General features: G+C 46.2%; 2 protein-coding genes and 1 pseudogene across 2 annotated transcripts; 2 read left to right on the top strand and 1 right to left on the bottom strand.

Annotated features, from left to right (window-relative positions):
- Nucleotides 1–1,238: 1,238 nt before the first annotated feature.
- On the top strand, nucleotides 1,239–4,588 carry LOC120682407 (annotated as a pseudogene).
- Nucleotides 4,589–5,018: 430 nt separating this feature from the next.
- LOC120682408 (protein disulfide isomerase pTAC5, chloroplastic-like) lies at nucleotides 5,019–8,474 on the bottom strand. The gene is made up of 6 exons (XM_039964309.1): nucleotides 7,828–8,474; nucleotides 6,624–6,719; nucleotides 6,430–6,522; nucleotides 5,941–6,184; nucleotides 5,447–5,484; nucleotides 5,019–5,341 (listed from the first exon to the last, which is right to left on the bottom strand). The coding sequence occupies exons 1-6, from the start codon at nucleotides 8,374–8,376 to the stop codon at nucleotides 5,240–5,242; spliced, it is 1,122 nt and encodes a 373-aa protein (XP_039820243.1). The 5' UTR covers nucleotides 8,377–8,474; the 3' UTR covers nucleotides 5,019–5,239.
- A 9,070-nt stretch (nucleotides 8,475–17,544) lies between these two features.
- Nucleotides 17,545–21,287, top strand: LOC120682991 (beta-glucosidase 18-like). The gene is made up of 11 exons (XM_039965001.1): nucleotides 17,545–17,889; nucleotides 18,576–18,642; nucleotides 19,050–19,108; nucleotides 19,220–19,295; nucleotides 19,387–19,461; nucleotides 19,550–19,890; nucleotides 20,001–20,116; nucleotides 20,203–20,455; nucleotides 20,561–20,663; nucleotides 20,761–20,869; nucleotides 20,962–21,287. The coding sequence occupies exons 1-11, from the start codon at nucleotides 17,755–17,757 to the stop codon at nucleotides 21,140–21,142; spliced, it is 1,515 nt and encodes a 504-aa protein (XP_039820935.1). The 5' UTR covers nucleotides 17,545–17,754; the 3' UTR covers nucleotides 21,143–21,287.
- Nucleotides 21,288–22,310: the final 1,023 nt, after the last annotated feature.

Below are 22,310 nucleotides of genomic sequence, written 5' to 3'. Positions count from 1 at the left end.
TTGGTTTTGTAGAATGCTAGGAAATCATCACTTTGACCGCTAATTATGGTGTCAAACTAAGTCAGTTTATAAAACCAATTTCAGAACCCCTGTGTTAGGAACCCCGAAGAATCTAATGAAGCCTTTGACCGCATAATTAGAGAATGGTACTGTAGCATCACTGTAGTCAATCATCAATTAATTACCGTCATTAAATTCGTCACGAAAAATTACACCCATCCCTAAAAAAGTTTTGCAAATAAACTTTATTTTAGACTCCATACATGCGAGATTTTTTTCTCGGCTTGCGTGCGCTAAGGATCATGGAAGAAAACCAAACAAGGCCATACAAGTAGGCCGTACATGTACATTGCTGAGTTTACAAACCAGTACATAATATTATCCATTCATTCATTCATTGTTGTAAATCTGTGATCAATAAATTGCAATTGTTTACTTATTCTGGAAAAAAGTTCTCTTTTCCTTTGCCGTTTTGTGGCTTGATACACATTACTCCCTCCGTTCCAAATTATAAGTCATTCCAAGAATCTTGGAGAGTCAAACCATATCAAAATTTGACCAAAATTATAGAGAGAAATATAAAAATTTATAACATCAAATAGTTATACTATGAAAATATAACTAACAAAGAATCTAATAATACTTAATTGGTATTGTAAATGTTATTATGTTGTTGTATAAATTTGGTCAAACTTGAAAATTTTTGACTCTTTAAGATTCTTGAAAATGACTTATAATTTGAAACGGATGGAGTACCTTATTTTGTTGCTCACCAAACCAGGTGAATTTAGGCCGTGTTTAGAAGCGAAAAAAGTTTGGCCAAAACCATCACATCACACATATGGACAGATGCATGAAGTACTAAATGAAGTCTATTTATAAAACTTTTTGCACGGATGAGTTGTAAATTGCGAGACGAATCTAATGAGTCTACTTGATCCATGATTAAAAACAGTGATGCTGCAGTAACTATTCGTTAATTATAAATTAACTATGGATTAAATAGACTCATTAGATTCGTCTCGCGATTTACAATCTATTCATGCAAAAAATTTTATTAATAAACTTCATTTAGTAGTTCAAAATAGTAAGATTCTGTTCCAAAATTTTTGCCCAAATGAACAAGCATACGCTGTTCATCGGTCGGCAACTGACAGCCTAGAATCTAGCCTGCACTTGGCACGGCCCGGAGCACCCTGTCCCCCGCGTGTTGCCGCATCGCAATTCGCAACGCACCAGAACCGCCCGCTCGCATTGCCATCCATCAGCCGACGCCGCGCGCGCTCGAGCCCGACGAAACTGAACATCACATGCGGCGGCCGCGGCCGTGCGCCCGCCCATGCGTTCCGCTTCCGCAGCGCTCCTCCGCTCCGCGCCCAAGCCGAGACCCGAGCGTCCGCCCCTCGGCATCTCCCCCGCCTCCGCCGGCGCGGCGGGCTACCCCGACCCCGAGGCCTACTACTCCGGCCTCCTCGCGTCCCTCGCCCGAGATCGCCACGCCCGCCACCCGTTCGACGCGAGTCCTCACCGAGCCCACCCGGCGCGGGCGTGCGGGGTCCTGCACGCGCAGGTCCTGCGCCTCGGCGACGCGCTCGTCGACCTGTACTGCAGGTCCGGCCGCGCAGCCGACGCCTGGCGCGCGCTGGGCTGCGGCCTCGGGGCGGAGGCGTCAGGCCCCGAGGCGGCGAGCTCGGTGCTGTCCTGCCACGCGCGGTCCGGGTCTCCGCGTGACGTCCTCGACGCGTTCCGCGCCATCAGGTGCTCCGTCGGCAGCCGGCCGGACCAGTTTGGCCTCGCGGTGGTTCTGTCCGCGTGCTCCCGGCTGGGCGTTCTCGGCCATGGCAGGCAGGTGCACTGCGATTTGGTCAAGTGCGGTTTCTGCTCCAGCGCCTTCTGCGGGGCGGCGTTGGTGGACATGTACGCAAAATGCGGCCAGGTCGCCGATGCTCGGAGGGTGTTTGACGGGATCTTCTGCCCCGACGCGATATGCTGGACGAGCATGATTGCAGGGTACCACCGGGTTGGATGCTACCAGCAAGCGCTGGCTTTGTTTTCTAGGATGACGAAGATGGGCTCTGCCCCGGACCAGGTGACGTGCGCTACCGTCATTTCCACTCTTGCAAGCATGGGCAGACTGGAGGACGCAAGAACTTTTCTGAAGAAGATAGATATGCAAAGTACAGTTGCTTGGAATGCTGTCATCTCAAGTTATGCGCAAGGTGGACTTGAGAGGGAAGTGTTGGGCCTGTATAAGGATATGAGGAGACGGGGATTGAGGCCGACTAGGTCCACTTTTGCGAGCGTGCTAAGCGCAGCAGCCAACGTGGCAGTGTTTGATGAAGGCCAGCAGGTACATGCAGCGGCAGTAAGGCATGGTTTGGATGCAAATGTTTTTGTGGGCAGTTCTCTGATCAACCTCTATTTGAAACATGGCTGCATCTCTGATGCAAAGAAGGTGTTTGACTTCTCCACTGAAAAGAACAATGTCATGTGGAATGCGATGCTTTATGGATTTGTTCAAAATGAGCTGCAAGAAGAGACCATTCAAATGTTTCAGTATATGAGAAGGGCTGACCTTGAGGCTGATGATTTTACATTTGTGAGTGTGCTCGGTGCATGCATTAACTTGTATTCCCTTGACTTAGGAAGGCAGGTACACTGTATAGCAATCAAGAACTGCATGGATGCAGACTTATTTGTTGCTAATGCAACACTACATATGTACTCAAAACTTGGGGCAATTGACGTTGCGAAAGCACTGTTCAGTCTCATTCCATACAAGGACAGTGTATCCTGGAATGCTCTTATAGTTGGACTTGCACAGAATGAGGAGGAGGATGAAGCAGTCCTTATGCTCAAAAGGATGAAGCTCTGTGGCTACTGCAATTAATGCCTGTTCCAATATTCGAGCTACCGAGACCGGGAAGCAGATTCATTGCGCATCCATCAAGTATAATGTATGTTCAAATCACGCTGTTGGCAGCTCTCTGATTGACTTATACTCAAAGCATGGAGATATAGAATCATCTAGAAAGGTTTCGGCACAGGTAGATGCAAGCAGCATAGTCCCAAGAAATGCGTTTATTACAGGTCTTGTGCAGAACAATAGAGAAGATGAAGCTATAGAGTTGTTCCATCAAGTGCTAAAAGATGGTTTCAGACCCTCTAGCTTTACATTTACAAGCATTCTTTCTGGGTGTACTGGCCTTATCAATTCAACTATCGGCAAACAAGTCCATTGTTACACACTGAAATCCGGTCTTTTGAATCAGGATACTTCCCTTGGCATCTCTCTTGTTGGTATATATTTGAAGTGCAAATTGCTTGAGGATGCAAACAGACTTCTAAAGGAGGTGTCAGATCACAAAAACCTGGTTGAATGGACAGCTATCATCTCAGGGTATGCTCAAAATGGTTACAGCGATCAATCGTTGGTGATGTTTTGGAGAATGCGCAGTTATGATGTTCGTTCAGATGAGGCTACATTTGCAAGTGTTCTGAAAGCTTGCTCTGAGATAGCAGCTCTTGCAGATGGAAAAGAGATACATGGCCTCATCATAAAATCTGGATTTGTTTCTTATGAAACTGCCACCAGTGCCCTCATAGACATGTATGCCAAGTGTGGGGATGTAGTCTCCTCTTTCGAAATCTTCAAGGAGTTGAAAAACAAGGAAGATATCATGCCATGGAACTCCATGATTGTTGGTTTTGCAAAAAATGGTTATGCTAACGAGGCACTTCTTCTCTTCCAGAAGATGCAAGAGTCGCGACTAAAGCCTGACGAAATTACATTCCTTGGTGTTCTAATTGCTTGTTGCCATGCTGGTTTAATTTCTGAAGGCCAGAATTTCTTTGATTCTATGAGCCAAGATTATGGGCTAATGCCCAGAGTAGATCATTATGCATGTCTCATCGATCTACTTGGACGTGGTGGTCATCTTCAAGAGGCTCAAGAAGTTATAGACCATTTACCCTTCCGAGCTGATGGTGTGATCTGGGCTACATATCTTGCAGCATGTCGAATACACAAGGATGAGAAGAGAGGAAAAGTTGCAGCAAAGAAACTTGTTGAGTTGGAACCACAAAGCTCATCCACATATGTGTTCCTTTCAAGCATGCATGCTGCGACTGGCAACTGGGTTGAAGCTAAGGTAGCCAGAGAAACAATGCGAGAAAAAGGGGTGACAAAATTTCCAGGGTGTAGTTGGATCACTGTGGGAAACAAAACAAGCTTATTTGTTGTACAGGACACACATCACCCAGACACTCTAAGCATCTACGAAATGCTTGGCAATCTAACTGGAATGATTAAAGATGACAGAATTGAGGAATATGATCAGCTTAATTTGTCTGGAATGCTTGCTTGAGGGATAAGGGCCCTTTTTAACTTATATCCGGCTAAAGGAGTATGGGCCTTCATTAATCTTTTGGCTTGTCAAGGATCTAATAAGTATATGTTTGGTTGTTTAGGTGGGGAATTCGGTAACATTACATTGTATTTGTACTACATTTTACCAAAAAATATGAAAAACAGCCATAGTCTGTCTGCAGTGCTACCCACCATCAGTAAAATGCCATATCAAGGAAATCGTCTTTTCCCCACTGGGCACTGACCATACTTCATTTAGTTGACTGCTGAAAGAAAACTACTTTTTCATGCACTTGTGCTAATAAAGCAACGAGTTTGCACTGTACAAAGAAGAACAACCTACAGTTAATCACTAAGATATTTAATCAGAGGTACCATATTTCACGTATTCCTTCCATGATATAAACTCATTATTTACTTTGTTCTCTAAATAAATATGTTGATTTTCAGGATTTATGCTACAACTACAGTTTCAATTTATGGTACACATGTAATAGAAATTATGTTTAAAGCACTAACCCAATGTAAACTGCATAGGTGGCTAATGACTGCACACTATGAAACTGAAGTAAATGATACAAATCCAAATAGGGAAGAAAACCAACATAGCTAATAGCTTCAGAGAATATCCCATACTTTTGTAAAGAGATTATGACAAGTGAAATGTTAACGGGGATCCTAATTTTAGAAGTCTGATTTGAGAAAGAATTTGCCTTACTTATCAATATGTTTCTATCTCCTATTGTACAATAAACAGTATTACAATGTGAATGCAGTCTTCAATTACTATGATAAAACTGAATAAATGATAGTATCTACACATGTGGTTATGTATGCACACAAACAAGGCATAATGTCCCTCAAAGTCACTTAATTTGCCATTACTTTCTTCCCATAACAAACATCACATAAAATGGAACCAAGGCCTTCACAGTATGGGCACTTCGTATCTTCACCAACCCACTCCAAAAACTGCATTTAGAGAAACGTTAATTTTTTAATGCATTCAGACAAGAACGATCGAAATTTATTTGATTTGGTGGTGTGATGCATTTATGAAGCAGGAATCTAGCACACCTGTGGTTCAATGTTTGGCTCTCCTGTTCCATCACATTCTGCAGGAAGGAAGAAAAAAATTGATCAATAATCACAGAATCAGAGACGTGCGGCAGGCCAATTTTCAGTACATTACATGTCAACAAAATCAGGGGAATAATGGTATTCAAACATACTTTTCACATGGAAATTGCTTATTGACTTACTGTACATCAGACATCAAATAGTTGTTCAGATAACATTATAGAGTGAAGTAACCTGGAAATGGTTCTACCATAGTCGATCTTGCTATATACTATTTTTAAAAGAAATACTCGATCTTGATATAACTTGAACAGAACAAGAGCCGCTGGCAAATTACTGAAGATAATTTCTTGGCAGAAACCTTTTGTATCATGGTTTTTAGGGTTCTAGAAGGTACCAGCTTATACATAAAATATGTTTTCCCTGACCGTGAAAGGTGAGTATGAACTAGTACTGTAGTACAAGGCCGTGAATGGATTTAGTTTCAGTACCTAAGCACATGAGGCGGCCTTCACCTCTACAGGAGATGCATGTCTTAGCTGATGCAGCAGTACCGGTGCTGACTAGGTTTTTGTTCTGCGTCAGCCTGGATGGGTCCTCCCACCTGTTTTCACCAAGAAGAAACACTCTGTTCTCCGAAATCCCTACCCCTGAGACACCATTTTCAGTAACCACAGTCTGCTTAACCTTGGCGATACCTGTTACAGCAGGAACAGCTGCTCCGTTTGTGCCATCCTGCAAGGAAATACTGCCTGAAGTTTCTCCATGTACACAGTTATAGAAGGCAAGCTCTTGTATTGAAGAAGTTCTGTAGTTCCGAAACTATTTACTTGTGATTTGTGTGTTTGTATATCAGAAATCTTTAGGAGCAAGTTTTCGAAGGACACAGGTCAGGTGGATGTGCGGTAAATTTAAATTGAAATCAGAAATGCTGGGCAAGCTGAATTTGGCAAAGCCTATATTCATGCAGGTAAACTCACTTTAGTTTTTTCATCCTCCCCAGTCTTGCCTGAGAATAGCCTCTCAAGTAGCCCCGACGTCATCACTCCGTCCTCTGAAGTCCCTACCGTTGCCTGAAAAGAAAGTGAATGTCGTTGACTCATCATCAGATAAAACATGGGAATTACGTGGTCCAATACAGTCGTAACAGTATGAAGCTTGAAGTAGTACTGACCTGCCATGTTTTGACAGCTCGCTCTGTGCCAGATGAGAAGCTCGAGTACTCCATGTCTTCCTCGCCAGAGTAAAAACCGAGCTTTTCCAGAGCTTCCTGCACATGTCCAAAATGCAGTTAGTTTTGCTCCGATCAATCTTGTGCTTTGCAAGTGTAGGATTACTGCATCAGCTATTCATGACAAGTTTCTGACAATTTAGAGCTGCTGATCGAGTTTGATCGAAACGCAGCAAATTGTACAGAAATATCTGGCAGCGTAGAGCATTTCTACCAAGCATAGGCTTAGGCTGTGCTCACAACCCAGAGGCATTGCCAAGCAGCGATGGGCCGGCTGGATGTGTCCGCTCAGCTCCACGCACCCACCGAGCCCCACACACGCAGTGGCGAAGCCAGCCCAGAAAATGATCTAGGGCGGACTTTTACGATAAAATTTTTGCACGACCAGAGCGAGACGCCGAGACTTGCTGCCCGGCTGCAGGCGCCCGACGGGCGCCGAGATGGGGCTGCTGAACGGACGGGCGTGGAGTGGCGTCACGCAACGGCATTGACACGCCAGCGTGAGCGCCTGAGCGGGACTGCAGGGGGGTAGATGGTGAACTGCCGAAATTGGCAGCGGCATCTGGTGGCAAGATGCGGTGCTGGGCTGGGGCGCTAGGTTGAGCCACTTAAGAGGCCGCAGCCCACTCGACCTGGCGTTCGGGGGGCGCTGCCGCACCGCCATGAGCCCCTGCCGGAGTTGAGAACGGGGATATTGTCAGCACCCACGAACCAGAGAAAGCATCTCCTACTATGGGCCCCCGCACCAGGAAGCCTAGTGTCTGTCTTGGCGCGAATGGGTTCGCTAGATGTGCCTGCGCGCACGTATCAGGTCAAGTCCATGTAAACGCAAGAGAGTCGCTAGTTAAATACTAAGTGCGTGCGAGGAGGAATGGTATCGAACAACTTGTTTGAACTCTTACTCCTTTCTCAAGTAATCTATTCTGCGGAAGCCAATTTCCTGTTCTCTTATGTTCTTCCTATGTTTTTCAGATCCATCCTTCTTTCTCTTTTTCTGCTACCTCTACTGTTAACAAATATACTCTAGACTTCACTTAGAGGGACCTAGGGCGGCCGCCCTGGCTCGCCCTAGTGGTGGCTCCGCCACTGCACACACGTCATGCAACACGAATCCTAGCCAGAACGAGAGGCCCGCGACGACGCTCACCTGCATCGCGCGCACGTCCTCGCCCTCGGCCCCCGCCCTCAGCGTCCTCCTGCGCTTGCCGGCTCCGGCGCCGCTCCCCGCCTCGGCCTTGGGCGCCGCCTTCTTCTCCTCGACCACCACCACCTCCTTCCTCACCTCGACCTCGACCTCCTCGACGAGCGCCGGCCTGGGCTGCGGTGCGGGCACCGCGGCCGGGGGCGCGGGCGAGGCCACGGCGTCGACGACGGCGCCGGCCGCGAGGTCGGGGTGAGTCCCCTCGAGCGCGCGGAGGCGGAGCCGCAGCGCGGCAACCTCGGCGAGCAGGGCCTCGCGCTCGGCGCGCCAGCGGGACTCCTCGCGCAGCCACCGCTGCTCCTCCCGCTGCCAGCGCTGCTCCTCGCGGAGCCACCGCGCCTCTTCGCGCTCCTCCCAGGACGACGAGGACGAGGACGAGCCGGCGGCGCGTGCAGGGAGGACGGCCGCGGCGCGGCGCGGGCAGGGACGCAGGCGCGGGCGGTGGAAGGAGGAGACGAACGGGAAGGCGGTTGCTGCGCCCGCGGCGGTGATCATGGTCGGGGAGCAGGCGTTGGGTCGCGGGGAGGGACTGAGGGAGCAAGCGAGCGGCGAAGTGGCGGGGCGGGAGGAGATTGGCCGTGTGGATATTTCTCCGGCGCGGCGGTTGATATTTTTGCCGCCGGCGCCACTGAAAGCGGTTTTTTTATTTTTATATTTTTTATTTCTGGTTTTTACAAAAATATATTTTCGAGTTGGAAATTAACAGAAATATACCCCGGCCGCCCGGCTGCCGGGCGGCAGGGGCTAAACTGCAAAAAAAAAAAGGAAACAAAATTACGGCCAGGTCCCTGGGAACCGGCCGCCCGGCAGCCGGTTGCGGCCAGGTCCCTGGGAACCGGCCGCCCGGCAGCCGGGCGGCCGGCCTCCCAGGCTACCTGGCTGGGGGGCGGCCGGAATTTTTTTTTGCAATTTAGCCCTTTTCACGAAATAATTGAACATATATGTTTTTTTTGTAATTTTTTGCAGAAATAGACCCTAGGGGTGGGCGCTGTAATATGTGGCGCCGAGATAACACGTCTTGATGCCACATATCACGGCGCCGAGGTGTCACACACGCATAAGCAATCTAGTGAATCTTCGAACTTGCATTTAAAATTTTCAGACATTTTCAGTGGACTAGAATACTGTGAACCACACATAAAATATAACGGTAAGAATTAAGAACTAAAAATTGCATTACACAATATAAACCATAGGAATTACATCATAATACAACGTTAATGAAACACACATCAAACATGCAGTGGCATGGCAAAACCCGTTGCAACCACGGTAAACAGATTCTGAACTAAGCTAACATGCCTTAGGTAATTTAGAAAAACACAACAAACACAACGATGCAGCATGTGACTAGCAATAGATAGTCCTAGTAGCCGTACCCCCACGTAGCAAACTGCGTTGAGCCTTCTCCGCAGTATCCACCCATTGCATGTGGTGCAGTCGGTGGTGCCGGAGGGGCAGGGCCCTTCTTCTTGTGACAAGGGCAGTTGCAGTAAGGAATAGTGCATGGTTCATCCTGTGAAGCGGCAGCATTGCTGGTATCATCATCTTCGTCGTCTTTGTTACCCTCGCTCAATTCCTCGTAATGGTTTACCTTGCATTTTAGATCAAAGATCTTTATCTGGAGGTACTCGATGAACTCCTGAACTAAATCAATTGGTGCAGGATCGACCCATCTGGTAAAACCACAGTTTTCTGAAACATCTGAAGACTGCAAAATAAATTTCATGTAAGGTATGTCAACGAAGATAAAGAAATAAAACAACCGAGTATTACCCATGCGTGTGGGCATTTGAAGAAACGCCGACCGCCATCCATCCCGTCGGTGCACATCTGCACTAAGCAGTCCTCATCATGTCTGCATTTTGGCCACGGTTCTCTACGGTTATCGTATTGTCGTAGAGGAGTTTCATTGGTAAAATCACTCTTGTGCTGTGGCGGAACCTCAAACACTGATTCCGGAAAGGAATCAGGTCCAAGAGGCCCCTCCCATATTATGGGGTCTCCATTTCTTCCCCCTTTTCCTTTTTCAAAACTATAGTAATTCTTCCCGCTAGACCCACCTCCAGACATTGGGTATACAATGAGCTTTGTTGTTTGAGTGCTGCTGGGAGTTCACAAACTTCGGAGTATTTATAGGCGCACAAATGTCTGATACCCGGAGTGTGGAGTATAAATGGACCTGAAAAGCCTACATGACAACACAGTGAAGAGGCTAGCTAACCGAACACTGAAAATGCTATATTCAATTATCGAACTGACTACTCGATGCATCTCTGTGCATGCAGAGCATCTAAGTGCATGCAGACTCACAGCACTGCATCGCTGCCGCTCGGTCGATCGTGCCTAGATGCCGCCTTCCCCTCGACACGCCACAGACCTTCGCTGTAGAATGACAGTTCCGTCGTCCTCGCCCGAGAGACTGCTTTGAATGTGAGCTAGTGTGGTTGCCGTGTTGTCACATCTTTTCGAAATAGTGAAAGGGCACTACTATTGGCTGTCGACTTTTGTCACGTTTGTCTGGGCAAACAATGCGACATATGTGAAACCCGTGATCTCGTACTCGCAGATAGATACACTATGGTCCCTATTTTGAGCTATACGAGCCTGTTACGAAGTTTACTCTGTATGCGGTAGTCGTCGTCATCGTCGGCGGGATCTCAGCCGCTAACTCCTCCCGCAACTAACTTGTCCTTCATTAAATCACGGAAAAAATTCGCAAGAGATTCCCTTATTTCACGAGCATTATGGAACCCCCAAATATAACAAGTTCACATCAATAATATCTATAAAAACAAATGACAAGTAAACTACCACAATCATAAACAATCATAATCCGAACAGTCGAAACAATCCACAATGCCGCCGGAGAAACAAGTGCAAACAACTAACGACCCCTACCATTCCGACCTCTCTTACGTTGTGCGTGTACGTGATCTGTAGGGTAGCTATGACGTTCCGGTGGCCCCACGTTTCTGGCAGGACGGCGTAACTGAGCCAGAGGTGTATGCGAGCTGGGATCAAAGTCCTGGGCAGGCGTAGCAAACAACTGTGTAAACTCGTCCAAGGAGGCCGCGGCGTTGTCTTCAGACCACCCTACAGATCAAAAAAAATTAAGTAACATTCAAAAGGTGAATGCAATTCCGTACAAATTATTGTACGTACCCTGTGTTGAAGGAGGTGGTGGATAGGGAGAAACTCCTTCATATCCTCCTGGTGACGGCATAGGGTGATACGAAGACGGCCCCGCTCCAGTGAACTGTTGTGATCCTGAGTATAAATAATAACGTATGAGTCTTTGACCATAAAACATAAGCAAATAAAATTATGCACCACATATTTATCTAAAGTCCCTCCAGCATGTGGCATAGAGGTAAACTGGGTTCCATGAAATGGAGCCCCTTGCGAGGCACCTGGCCCTCCATAGGGCTGAGAATCGGGGTACCCATACCCTGTGTGGAGTCGTATTTAAATAATACATATAAACATACGGAACGGTAAATATCACATCATACCTTCTACCTGTCGGTGGTATAAGGGAGGCTGCTGCCATGCGGAACCACAAGGAACCGACGTCGACGCTTGCGACGATCCGTAGGAATCCTCGTACTCCGTCCGCGTACCAAAGGCCTGAAGCATACCTCGGGCTCTATCACGTTGAGTGGTCCAGGCCTCGAGTTGTGCCGGCACGCTCATCGTAGACCCGCCATGAATCCTCATTACATTCAGGGAGCAATCTAATTCAAGCAGCCTGCATGCCTCGAACTGCAACCAAAAAAACTTAGTATACAAATATTAAAAGATCGAAAATGCCGTCAACATTTACTCACCGCCCCAGCTAATGCCTCATCCCTGTGTCGTGCATACCGATCCTGAGAAGTCGCAACATGCGGCTGTGGATGCATGTCAACATACGTCAAACGGCAACGAGTCTTCGGTTCGTAACAGGTCAGGTACGCCCGAAACGAAGGCTCAGTGTGTGGACCGGTATCCTCAGCCAACTGCTCGTCTGCATCATCCCACGCAGCCACCCATGGTTGTAATCTAGTCACCCACATTGTTGAGAAATGATGTCCAGCCCTTGATAAACTGCACGTTGAATAGAAATTAGTTTCACGTTATTTAGTACATGGGTGCTCATACATTTTTGTTACCTATGATCGTGGCGCTGAACACGATCCAACGCTGAAGACACAGGGAAAGACTGGCGTCGACCGAACTGCCTCATGACTCTATCCGGGCAGTGGGCCTCAACTGCAACGTCGTACACCAAAGCTGCAGTAGTCATCCATAGAACCTGGTCCTGTGTGCACACCAAAGATATCCCAAGCGGTGCACGTGCGGCTATAGCCGAAGGACTGTATGGCTCCCACACAATGTCTTCTGGGGTCAATCGATCAAATTCGGCAACAAACTCAGGATAAGACCGCCGGGTCTGTAGATGTGCCCATGTTTTCTGCAAAAATAAAAATTTTGTGTCCATAAGAAAGGTATTGAGGGAACAATGTATGACCATAGTACGCATAGAATATAAATTTTTATCGTGTCCCATGCCTGTCGAGAGTACTAGAGAGTCCCCATGGTGGGTCTGTCGTCCTCCATGTCACTGTACATATCCGGCGTGTACGGTGACTGGTCAATCATGGGACGACCGATCGCAATCCTCTCGTAAGACCAAAGTTGTAGCAGAATTGGGCACCCCGTTAGGACAGCATTCCTATCATTCTGTCGTGATGCCTTGCAGAGTCCACGATATGTGCATGCAAGAGCCGCTGAACCCCAACTATATAAGGGTATGGCATCCTCATCTGCATCGGCGATCTCCTGTGCGTATGGCAGAAACACCCTACCCACACAGTGCCCGTGTGAGTTGTTGAACAGGATGTACCCAAATAACCACAGCAGGTACGCCTCGAGTGATCTAGTCATGCTGTAGTCATCAGCATCGGCTGCCAACAGATCCGGCTGCAATGAAGTACGAACATTGAGAATAAGAAACACATGAGTTATTTCAAAGCCGTAAAATACATCAACACATCGTTTTGTACGAAATTGTACCTGAAACTGTAGGAGCCATGACTTGGAAGGGCCTTTCGACTGTGGGTGCTCATTGAAATCTTCAGGATCAATCGTGGTGGCAACACCTGCAAAACGTTCCTCAAGATCCTCCAGCCACGTAGAAGGTATCACGCGGGGCCCGACAACGTCTCCGGTGATAGGAAGACCAAGCAGCATCGCAACGTCCTGTAGGGTCGGTGCCGTCTCCCCACAAGGGAGGTGGAACGTGTGTGTCTCAGGTCTCCATTTGTCAATGAGAGCTTAAAGTAGAGACCTGTCTAGCTTCACCAAAGCACTCTCAGCAAGATGAGCCACTGTGAGAAGACATGCCTCGCTCAGACTGCATCATACAGTGCTCAAATGTTAATACATTATATAACAAAATGTATAACGGATAAAAACAGAAAATATACGACATATCACCTAGGCACCCATCGTGGGTCTACAGCAACCAACTCTGCAGGTGGACGTGGACGCAGCACGTTTAGTTCTTGGTGCTGAACCTTCGCAAGGAAGGACCAGTGACCCGAGTCTATTGTTGGGTCCAGCAACGCAGGAGTAACCCCGGCTATACCTATCACGTAAGATCAAAACAATACAATCACACACATCTAAATATTTCTAATATTTCCTTATATTTCCTAAATAATTTATAAGATTTTCTAAGCATTAATAATAATTTCTAATATTTTGTAACATTTTAGAAATTTTTTAATATTATCTTGCAATTTTTAAGATTAATTAATTAGATTGCTAATGTACTATATCAACGCTAATCACTATAATTAACTACACCTAAATGTACCACTAATCAGTCCTAATAATAATTAAATATACCACTAATCAGTCCTAATAATAATTAAAATGATTGCTAATCTACTGTTTCAACAAATAGTTTCTATAATATTTTATAATTTTCTAACATTCTCTACAATTTTCTAACATTATCTACAATTTTCTACAATTTAATAACATTTTCTACAATTTTCTAATATTATCTTGTATTTTTAATACTTCTCTAACAATTTTCTAGTATTTTCTAATACTAAATCTATCACTTAATGTACTATATCAACACTAATCACTATAAGTAAATGCAACTAAATGTACCACTAATCACTCCTAACAATAATTAAACTGATTGGTAATCTACTGTTTCAACAAAATAATTACAACATAATATATTTATAAAATGTGAAAAATTTTAGTTACCTAAAGTCGCCGGCTTTAAAATCCGACAGGGCTTCGCCGCTTTGCCTCTACCTCACCCTTATATAGGGGTGGGGGGCCGGCCACCCCCCCCAGCCGGGCGGCCTGGGAGGCCGGCCGCCCGGCTGCCAGGCGGCCGGTTCCCAGGGACCTGGCCGCAATTTTGTTTCCTCTTTTTTTTGCAGTTTAACCCCTGCCGCCCGGCAGCCGGGCGGCCGGGGTATATTTTTGTTAATTTCCAACTCGAAAATATATTTTTGTAAAAACAGAAATAAAAAAAATAAAAAATAAAAAACCGCCCACTGAAATGCCAAGGGCGCAAGCGTGTGGGCTCGCACTTGCTGGGCTGTATGACGGCCCGAAGAGAATCCAGCTTGGGCTGGTCGCATGGGCCTATACGGGCCTCACCCAGTTCCTCGTACAAGTCTGGGCCGAATCACAGCCAATCAGCCCAGAAGAGAAATTGTAACCGGGACATGTACCAATTTTGCAGATGAAACGAAATGCGTCGATTCATCTGGTCATAACAAAATATAAAATGGTAGTAAATCTGGCGTGTGGATCGATCATTTTACCAGACTGTTGATCTCTGCGGATAAGTATGTGTGCAGGATTGCAGGGAAAGTCACGACACGTGGTGAATTCCTCTGCATGCTCACGTGGCAGTTGCCACGTTGGGTGCATGCCATCCTCAAAACTGCAAGAGAGTTGGAAGTAGGAGAAACAGCGAGACAGACGGTGCGTGCGGAGACTCCGGGGCAAGGAACCACAGGAGAGCACGCCCGATTAATTACCAAACGCGCTTTGATTTTATTTATCTTCAGAAGAAGAAGAAAAAAAAGACGGAGCTCTTCCGAGTCCTGACGTGGAGACGCGATCCAATCCCAATCCCCTGCGGATGGAGCTCGTCGTCGACCGGCGAGACGTGGACGCCTCCCTCCCCCGTGCGTCGCGTGGACGGTACCAGGCTACCTCGGGTTCTCCGGGCAAGAAAGAAAAAAGAGTACCCCGCGCATCGCCATCAGGGTCGGCGGTGGATCCGTCGGCATCGTAGTATCCGACCCGCAGGGTAACATCGCGCCGAGATTTGGGCGGAAAGCACCTCGGCGGTGACTGCTGCTTCTCAATCTTTCAGAAGAAAATGACTGCTGCTTTTCACCGCGCCCCGCGCCACGCACTACCTTCTCTCGATCGATCGGTAGTGGCTGCCGCTTTCACGTTTCACCGCGGCCGTACTGAGGTTTCATGTTGACCGCTCTGAGTTAATTAACCGCGGCCGTACTGAGGTTTCATGTTGACCGCTCTGAGTTAATTAACCGCGGCCGTACTGAGGTTTCATGTTGGGCAACGTATCTAGTGCAAATCAAGGACCTCGTGCAAATCCGTGCAAACCTACTAAACAAAATTTCAAAAAATTCTAAAAAAAATCATGAATGTGCTTCTCAGCTTACCTCATCTATATATAAAATTTCATGGTCAAATTCGTCTTACTCTAGAAGTTACAAAAAGACAAATTTTCTGACAACAATAATGGCTCAAATGCATCTCAAATTTGTCTTTTTTGTAACTTCTAGAGTAAGACGAATTTGACCATGAAATTTTATATATAGATGATGTAATCTGAGAAGCACATTCATGATTTTTTTCAGAATTTTTTGAAACTTTATTTAGTAGGTTTGCACGGGTTTGCACGAGGTCCTTGTTTGCACTGATATGTTCCCTTCATGTTGACCGCTCTGAGTTAATTAATTTGTTTCCGGCTTGAGGTCCTGTTTAGTTCCTCAAAAATTTTGCACAGTATTCGTCGCATCGAATCTTTGGACACATATATAGAGCATTAAATGTAGTTGAAAAAATAACTAAATATACAGTCTAACTAATTAGTACGAGCTGAATCTTTTAAATCTAATTAATTCATAATTAGACATTATTTATCAAGTAACAACGAAATGTGCTACAATACCAAAATCCAAACTTTTTTCACCAACTAAACACACCCTGAGCCATTATCGTTGGGACGCGACGCGGGCGAGCGAGCTGGGAAACGGTGGCCGGTGGGGGAGAAGCGGGGTGGATTTTCTTGCCGAGGGGACGATGGATCGAGATGGAGAAGATGGACTGCAACCCTTGGTGAGGACGAAGAAGAAGGACAATGACAGGGACAGAGACAGAGACGGGTTGCTTGCTGCAGCTCGCAGCAGGCCAACAGTAGCCTACGTGCCACGTGGCTCCATTTAGTTTGTAGCATGCTAGTGAATAGTGACAATTTAACCGCTAATTACGATGTAAAACAAAATCAGTTTACAAAACCAACTTCAGAACTCCGCGCCAGTGACCCTGAAGAATCTAATGAGGTCTTTGACCGCGTGATTAAAGAATGGTTACTATAGCATCACTGTAGCAAATCATCGATTAATTACCATCATTAGATTCGTCGCGAAAAATTACACTCATCCCTGAAAAAATTTTGCAAATAGACTTTATTTGGTCTTTCATGCGGAGACTAGAATAGGCGCGCTAAAATCCTAGCGCGTCTAACCAGGCAAATCTGTGTGGCTGTCTGGAACACGGCAGCAAGTCAGAGCATTTGAATCAGTTTCTCTCGAAATTTCTCGGTACTCCCACCTTCCAAATTATAAACCATTCCAAAAATTTTGGAGAGTCAACATTTTTCAAATTTGACCAAAATTATATAATAAGATAATAACATATGATATCAATTAAGTATCATTAGATTCTTTGTTAGCTATATTTCATAGTATACCTATTTAATGTCATAAATCTTTGTGTTTCTCTCTATAATTTTGGTCAAACTTTGAGATGGTTTGGCTCTCCAAGATTCTTAAAATGACTTATAATTTAGAACGGAGGGAGTACGTTTTAGCCTAGAGAGACCTTGCATGTGCTGCACATTGTTATTGTTATTATCACGAGACCGTAATCGCCGTGGCCCATTGCTGCGCAAGCACTTCCCGGATGAAAATCAAACCAGCAACCTAGCTAGTCTCACAAAACTCTTCCGATCAAGCCAGCAGCTCGATCGATCACGCAGTTGCTGGTTGCGTGGCGGAACGAAATGGCTGCCGATTATCCAGTAGCTCCTCCACGCATGCAGGATTATCCGGAGTAGATCGATCGGTCCGGTCGCGCTGCTTGCATTGCATCGTCTTCTCTTCCACTTCTTCCAGGTAGCGCCACGCCCGGTCCTACTGTCCCGGTTCGCCTTTTCCACCGCCGCGGCCGTGCACGCAGCAGAGGGCGCGGGGGGTGTCTCGGCACCGTCTCCAACTAACCTTAGCTTTTCGATGGAACCCAACAACAACCAGCACGCCCTAGCTAGTCGCTCAGACCATCACACCCACTACCTCACCCTATAAATATAATATAATAGTCTGTCCGGCTCCGAAAAGCGGAAGCAAGCCGTCGAGGGGATCACATGAAAACGCCCGCCCCTCCTCGTCACTCCAACTAACCCCCCTCGTCGTCGGCTCGTCGGCCAACATTGTATATCCTAGCAAGAAAAAGAGCTTGGCAGAGCAAAGGTCCTAGCTAGCTAGCGTATATTACCATACCGGAGAGGGAGGGGGGGGGGGGGGGGGGGGGGAGATGGCAGGCGGCGAGGTATGGCGGCCGTTGCTCGCCGGCGCCTGGCTGCTGTGGCTTCTCCCGTGGGCATCGGCCGTCCGCCGGAGCGACTTCCCGGCGGCGTTCCTCTTCGGCACCGCCACTTCCTCGTACCAGGTGATCACTCTCGATCTCCATTTTTTTTTCTCACTCTCATCAGCTCTAGTTTGCCCCAACCTTTTGGCCATGAAATGGAATCAGGGTGGGGGATTCTCTCCCCCTCCGTTGACCTTCGGAAAAAAAAGCTTTTGGCGCACACAGATTTTCTAGAGAAATAAATGATGACCCGACAGACACCCATTTGCTGGGCTGGGATCTGTACCCTCCTCCTTGGGCTTGTTTTGGGCTCCACCTGATCCAGGCCCATGTACTTGTGCTGTCTTTAGAATTTTGTTGTACCTCAGACTGTGGTGAAAAGATGCACCCTCTGTTTTTAAATATATAACACCATATTGACTTTTTTTGTTTGACTATTCATCTTTTCTATAAATATTTATGTAAATAGCCAAATATTCAAGTTAGATTCAAGAGACTCTTGATAATAAACATAAGGTACTCATTTCATTTCATTTAACTAACTGATTAGTCAAATAATGTTGGTCAAAATTGAAGAAAAAAGTCAACATTGTCATATAAAAAAGAATGGAGGGAGTATACCCTTCTTTTTTTTCCCTGTGTTGTTTGTGTGGTTGAAATAGGTGAAACACTAATGGTATAAGTACTAAGATAAAACGATACACAATATGGATTCAAGAAAACATGCCTATATATATTCTTCTTAATTTGTTTTCTTTTACCTCTAGATCGAAGGTGCATACCTGGAGGGCAACAAAAGTTTAAGCAATTGGGATGTGCTCACTCATCTACCAGGTAAGTCATTGACTAAAGTATTTTCCATCTCCAAAAGTGGTCAAACAGTTAACTCCTATAAACAACGGGTAGTGGTAGATTATTCCTGTCAGCTAAAAACTGATGATGTCTGAACCTACAGTAATTGTCTGTTCTGTAAGGCTGCAGTATTGCCCTGCCCCTTGTTCTGTCATAGATACCTATTACTCTGTCATGAATAGGGGTGTTAATTAGTGATCCTTAGATGTACCTCCAACTCTTTTTTAGTTCAAAATTTTGAACTATTTTTTCAAAATCAGATCTCATTTTAAAAATTAGTGTAAAATTTTAAATTAATGAGGATTGAAGGTGCACCTAAGGATCACAAATTTGCACCCCTAGTCATGAATTTGCAAGGCCACATATCTGAAGCAGTCGTACGCTTTTAGGGAGAGTCAACGATGGAAGCACCGGGGACATCGCGGATGATCACTACCATCGTTTCGAGGTGCAAACTATTCATATGTGTTCAACTAATGAAGATCCATGTATCACTAAAATTGATTTTTTTTTGTATGTCTTAAACTGAACTGCTAATCCGGCCTGCTTCTTTTGACAGGACGACGTTGAGCTGATCCACTCTCTTGGCACAAACGCCTACAGGTTATCTATATCATGGGCCAGAATCCTTCCAAGTGAGCTCTATGCTTCAAAACTTCACTCTTTCTCAATCGATCGAACCTTTGTCGTCAGTTCCTCTTAACCTGAACAAAATGCTTCGAACAGGAGGGAGATTCGGCAAAGTGAACCCAGCAGGCATCGAGTTCTACAACAAACTCATCGACGCACTCTTGCTCAAAGGTGTATATCGATCTCTTCTGAATTTCTTCAACGCGTAGCTGAGAGTTCTGAATTCAGACGCTTTTTTTTTTTTGGTTTGCTGGAGCAGGAATAGAGCCGTTCGTCACGCTGAACCACTACGACATCCCGCAAGAGCTGGAGGACAGGTACGGGGCGTGGCTCAGCGCCGAGATCCGGCGCGACTTCGGCCACCTCGCCGACGTGTGCTTCGCGGCGTTCGGCGACCGCGTCAAGTACTGGGTTACCTTCAACGAGCCCAACGTCGTCGTGCGCAAGGGCTACATGCTCGGCACCTACCCGCCCGAGCGCTGCTCGCCACCGTACGGCTCCTGCGCCGGCGGCGACTCCGGCACCGAGCCCTACCTCGCCACGCACAACATCGTCCTGGCCCACGCCACCGCCGTCGAGATTTACAAGAGGAAGTACCAGGTAACTAACGAACTGATTGCCAGTCACATGTCTGATGATGTGTAGAACATCAGAAAATGCTGTAGCCCCCCGTTCAGATGTTCACAACCTGCTTTGGTTGAAATCTGCAGAGCAAGCAGAAGGGCCTGATCGGCATCGTCATGTCGACCACCTGGTATGAGCCGCTGACGGACTCACCAGAGGACCGGCTGGCGACTGAACGGGTGCTGGCCTTCGACGTTCCATGGCAAGAAATCATCAAGTTCTGAACTGACAGCGGAACAAACATGTGTGCATGTGCTTAATTTGTAGATTTTTTTTTACTTGCTGCAGGTTTCTTGATCCAATAGTCTACGGCGACTACCCTCCGGAGATGCGGCAGCTCTTGGGCTCCCGGCTACCGACCTTCTCCCCGGAGGAGAGAAGGAAGCTGGGTTACAAGCTTGACTTCATCGGGGTCAACCACTACACCACCCTGTACGCCAAGGACTGCATGTTTTCAGCAGGTTGCCCATTGGGACAGCAGACCCAGCCCGCGCTGGTGGCCGTCACCGAAGAGAGGAACGGGATCCCCATCGGACCTCCAGTGAGTTTGACATGGATTCCACTCGTGCTGAAACACAGAATACTAACTGACTTGTGCCTAGATTCATACTCAATGCTCGATTTGATCGTCGTGCCCTTTGTGCAGACACCGATGCCGACGTTCTACGTTGTCCCCGACGGGATAGCGAAGATTGTCACCTATGTCATGAAGAGATACAACAACCTGCCCATGTTCATAACCGAAAATGGTACGTCTATGACAGTATTGGTTCAAATTTGAACTGCTGTTCATGTTTTGTTTCCGTCACGTTCAGAGCTGTAACAATTACACGAAAAATTCAACAGGTTACGCGCAAGGCGGAGATGGTTACGCCCATGTCGATGACTGGCTTGACGACCAGGGCAGGATACAGTACCTCGACGCTTACCTCACAAAACTCGCCGAAGTTATCAGGTCAGTTGCATTCCAAATTTCACGGTTTCATTGATGACATGGACGAACTGCGTTCCCTATTCCCAGCTAACAATTTTGAGCCAAATTGCTAGGGACGGAGCTGATGTCCGTGGCTACTTCATCTGGTCTCTCATCGACAATTTTGAGTGGCTATATGGGTACACTCTACGGTTTGGACTTCACTACGTGGACTTCCAAACGCAGGAAAGGAAGCCCAAGTCGTCAGCGCTGTGGTACAAAAGATTCCTGCAAAGTCTGCATGAAGCTCAATAGAGGATTATGCCTTGTTTCTAAATCTTGAAAAGTTTGAGACCCAACATTATGCTTGCTCTTCACCAATTATTTATGAAACTGAAGAGCTTGATCCTGTATATACTGATTAATCATGAATAAAGCATCCAAACTTTCCTAGCTGTTCCATCATGCCCCTATTGATATAAGGCGTGTATGCTCAAAGGGGCTTCTTGAAGACCAAAGAGTATAAGAGAGTATAGGGTGCCCTTCCTAAGGTTGGTGGCGGGGGAGGGGAGAGGACGCAGGCGCCCAAGCTATGAACCGAGAGCCTTTTGGCAACGTTGGATGCTGAGATAAGGCCAGTCTCAATGGGGTTTCATTGAGAGTTTCATGGCATTAAATATCATCAATTTTGCTGACATGGCAAGGAGAGAGAATGATAAAGTTTCATGAGATGTGAAGTGAGTTTCATCACCATAAAACTCATCTGGCATAGTTACTTAGTTCACAGTCTAAGTAACTATGCCCATGAAACTCCTAATGAGACTGGCCTAAGGGGCTAAGGGAAATATTTTCCTACACGTGGCTATATGTTTGTGGTATGTGTGTGGGAAGACTGTGTGCGCATACAAGTCACTTTCTAATCAAGAAAAATAAACATATACAAACAACATGCTTTATTCCTTAGGTGGAGAGACAATTTATTCCAATCCTTTTCGTTTGGTACAACATATACTTCCAACTCCCTAAGTTTTGTACCATATTGTTATATCAAAGCTGGAATGTCACTAGAAGCGAAATTAGTTGATGTCTTGAAAGCCTTCTTATAATGAATTATCATATTATTATTTCCGATTGCTACTCAAGACAATCAAAAGACAATCAATTACTCTGGTTTGGTATAGATAGACCTCCTAGAAACATCGGAGGAACTTTTGGTTAGAAAAAAAAATCCACGCATTTGTTCCTAATTCCCATTCTCCAGCCTTGCAGCTAGCTAGCTCTCCGCAATGCTAACGGCGTTCGGGAGCGGTAGTTAGTAATTTCTTCCAAGAAAATGTATCTCGTTTTATTAGTTGCTGCATCTGGACTAGAAGTGGAAAGAACACATCAGTTTTACAAATTAAAGGGGAAGTACATGCTAGCCTGATGCTCGGTTCCTTTAGGTTGGATTAATTTTTTTAGTAAAATACACACGCGGTTCTTG

This window comes from Panicum virgatum, chromosome 7N, assembly GCF_016808335.1.
Source record: "Panicum virgatum strain AP13 chromosome 7N, P.virgatum_v5, whole genome shotgun sequence".
Lineage (NCBI taxonomy): Eukaryota > Viridiplantae > Streptophyta > Magnoliopsida > Poales > Poaceae > Panicum > Panicum virgatum.
The sequence above is the reverse complement of the archived record's forward strand: the minus strand, read 5'-3'. Positions and strand labels throughout refer to the sequence as shown.

Bases quoted from the DNA above. Each gene is read 5' to 3' on its own strand.
- LOC120682408 (XM_039964309.1), bottom strand. From the start codon at position 8,376: ATGATCACCGCCGCGGGCGCAGCAACCGCCTTCCCGTTCGTCTCCTCC. The intron at 6,720-7,827 runs GTGAGCGTCGTC...GGACATGTGCAG, and splicing joins AGGACGTGCGCGCGATGCAG to GAAGCTCTGGAAAAGCTCGG. The intron at 6,185-6,429 runs GTGAGTTTACCT...ATTTCCTTGCAG, and splicing joins GGGAGGATGAAAAAACTAAA to GATGGCACAAACGGAGCAGC.
- LOC120682991 (XM_039965001.1), top strand. From the start codon at position 17,755: ATGGCAGGCGGCGAGGTATGGCGGCCGTTGCTCGCCGGCGCCTGGCTG. The intron at 19,891-20,000 runs GTAACTAACGAA...TGAAATCTGCAG, and splicing joins TTTACAAGAGGAAGTACCAG to AGCAAGCAGAAGGGCCTGAT. The intron at 20,117-20,202 runs GCAAGAAATCAT...TACTTGCTGCAG, and splicing joins CTGGCCTTCGACGTTCCATG to GTTTCTTGATCCAATAGTCT.